Source organism: Sander lucioperca, chromosome 24, assembly GCF_008315115.2.
Source record: "Sander lucioperca isolate FBNREF2018 chromosome 24, SLUC_FBN_1.2, whole genome shotgun sequence".
Taxonomy (NCBI): domain Eukaryota; kingdom Metazoa; phylum Chordata; class Actinopteri; order Perciformes; family Percidae; genus Sander; species Sander lucioperca.
This window is the reverse complement of record NC_050196.1, coordinates 17,152,224-17,155,162: the sequence shown is the minus strand read 5'-3', so window position 1 is coordinate 17,155,162 and position 2,939 is coordinate 17,152,224. Positions and strand designations below refer to the sequence as shown.

The window sequence follows — 2,939 nt, the reverse complement described above, 5'->3', positions numbered from 1 at the left end:
ATTAAACTATCAAAAGCCGTCTTGGTTCATCTTTCCACTGTTCCAACAATCACCACTCTGGTTTGGTTGAAATAAACCCTTAATTCACCCATTTACATGTGGAGATATGCTGGCTCTATACACACTAAAAGTACTGATTATTTACATGGAGTCTGGTGGAAATATGCTGGCTCTATACACGCTAAAAGTAGTGATTATTTACATGGAGTCTGGTGGGAATATGCTGGCTCTATACACGTTAAAAGTAATGATTATTTACATGGAGTCTGGTGGAAATATGCTGGCTCTATACACGTTAAAAGTTGTGATTATTTACATGGAGTCTGGTGGAAATATGCTGGCTCTATACACGCTAAAAGTCCTGATTATTTACATGCAGTCTGGTGTAGTTTGGTGATGGTGATTTCTCTGTAGGGATCCATCCCATAATGTTGTCCAACACTTAGAATAATAATCTGAGTCTGTCAGCGGCAACAACAGAACTTTTAGTGGATGGAAACTGACGCAAAAACATAAAAAAATAGGGTCCAGGTTGAAAAAATTAAAAAATAACCCTGTAAGTATATAAACTGTCCAACTATGTTCCTACCAGATGTTATCCACTTTAAAACCATCTACATACAAAGTGGTTAAAAGGCCATTTTTAAATGTATGTGCATTAATATTTTGATTATACATTCGCTCTGTCTGTGTGACGATGATCTGCCTCTGAGCTCTTGTTTTACAGTCCTAATCTCCGCGCCTGTGGGCAACATCAAGTCCCCGAGACCAATCCTCAGGGGAATCTCCCGCTCTTTTACTGTCACGTTGAACGCAACGCGGCTCTGAGCTGTTGAATATTCCCCCCTCATCAGAGCTCACAAACACGCAGCTACAGGAGAGTAAACGTCCTCCGTTGTGGTTTGTGGGGCTGATGGATTGATGGTCGCGGCCTTCGTCTCAGGGACGTTTCCTCCCGCTGTATTACAACCAGCAGCTCCTGGCTTCAGCCACGGCGTCTTCTCAATGTTGATGATGTTTCACTCACATCATCTGTCTTCAATGCTGTTTCTGTCACAGTTTAAATGAACCGCAGTCCTTCTATTTGGAAAATAATCACGCTTTTCATTTCTGGAACTACACTTCCCATAATGCACCTCAGATCATCTGTCTTCAATGCGGTTTCTGTCACAGTCCCGTACGGTCTGGATGACTGGCTGGATGACTGGTTGTCCCCGTACAGTCTGGATGACTGGTGTCCCTGTACGGTCTGGATGACTGGCTGGATGACTGGTTGTCCCCATACAGTCTGGATGACTGGTGTTCCTGTACGGTCTGGATGACTGGTTGGATGACTGGTTGTCCCCGTACAGTCTGGATGACTGGTTGTCCCTGTACAGTCTGGATGACTGGTTGTCCCTGTACGGTCTGGATGACTGGTTGGATGACTGGTTGTCCCTGTACGGTCTGGATGACTGGTTGGATGACTGGTTGTCCCTGTACGGTCTGGATGACTGGTGGTCCCTGTACGGTCTGGATGACTGGTTGGATGACTGGTTGTCCCTGTACGGTCTGGATGACTGGTTGGATGACTGGTTGTCCCCGTACAGTCTGGATGACTGGTGTCCCTGTACGGTCTGGATGACTGGTTGGATGACTGGTTGTCCCTGTACGGTCTGGATGACTGGTGGTCCCCGTACGGTCTGGATGACTGGTTGTCCCTGTACGGTCTGGATGACTGGTGGTCCCCGTACGGTCTGGATGACTGGTTGTCCCCGTACAGTCTGGATGACTGGTTGTCCCTGTACGGTCTGGATGACTGGTTTTCCCTGTACGGTCTGGATGACTGGTTGTCCCTGTACAGTCTGGATGACTGGTTGTCCCCGTACGGTCTGGATGACTGGTGTCCCTGTACGGTCTGGATGACTGGTTGTCCCCGTACAGTCTGGATGACTGGTTGTCCCTGTACGGTCTGGATGACTGGTTGTCCCTGTACAGTCTGGATGACTGGTTGTCCCCGTACGGTCTGGATGACTGGTGTCCCTGTACGGTCTGGATGACTGGTTGTCCCTGTACGGTCTGGATGACTGGTTGGATGACTGGTTGGATGACTGGTTGGATGACTGGTTGTCCCTGTACGGTCTGGATGACTGGTTGGATGACTGGTTGGATGACTGGTTGTCCCTGTATGGCCTGGATGACTGGTTGGATGACTGGTTGTCCCTGTACGGTCTGGATGACTGGTTGGATGACTGGTTGGATGACTGGTTGTCCCTGTATGGCCTGGATGACTGGTTGGATGACTGGTTGTCCCTGTACGGTCTGGATGACTGGTTGGATGACTGGTTGGATGACTGGTTGGATGACTGGTTGGATGACTAGTGTCCCTGTATGGCCTGGATGACTGGTTGGATGACTGGTTGGATGACTAGTGTCCCTGTATGGCCTGGATGACTGGTAGGATGACTGGTTGGATGACTGGTAGGATGACTAGTGTCCCTGTACGGTCTGGATGACTGGTTGGATGACTAGTGTCCCTGTACGGTCTGGATGACTGGTTGGATGACTAGTGTCCCTGTACGGTCTGGATGACTGGTTGGATGACTAGTGTCCCTGTATGGCCTGGATGACTGGTTGCTGAACCAGGTTGTGTGTGGAGGTGTGTGAGCTATGTGACCTGGGCCATAAACACGCTCTCCGTCAGCGATAACCCCGGCCTGTGATTAACCCCCAGCTGCCCCGCTGGAGACGTGACCTCCACCGGCCGGGACGCCACTTAGCCGGGGCTCAGCGGGCTGTAATGAGGGGAAAACAGCTGCTTTTAATGGCACCTTCACCTGGTTTCTTCAGGTGAAGAGAGGTTTAAGAACATAGCTGCTCTGCTGGATTCTCCTGTGACCTAAAACACAGGCGGCTGAAATACTGCCGTTACTCTGACAACAAACCTACTCTGGCCTCTT

General features: G+C 49.4%; 1 protein-coding gene across 1 annotated transcript in view; it reads right to left on the bottom strand.

The window, feature by feature from the left end:
- LOC116044763 (IQ calmodulin-binding motif-containing protein 1) overlaps nt 1-1,032 on the bottom strand; it is a 26,653-nt gene extending 25,621 nt beyond the window's left edge. The window contains 1 exon segment of the mRNA XM_031292226.2: nt 1,028-1,032. Within this exon segment, the coding sequence (XP_031148086.2) occupies nt 1,028-1,032 (5 nt within the window).
- Between the last annotated feature and the right edge of the window lie 1,907 nt (nt 1,033-2,939).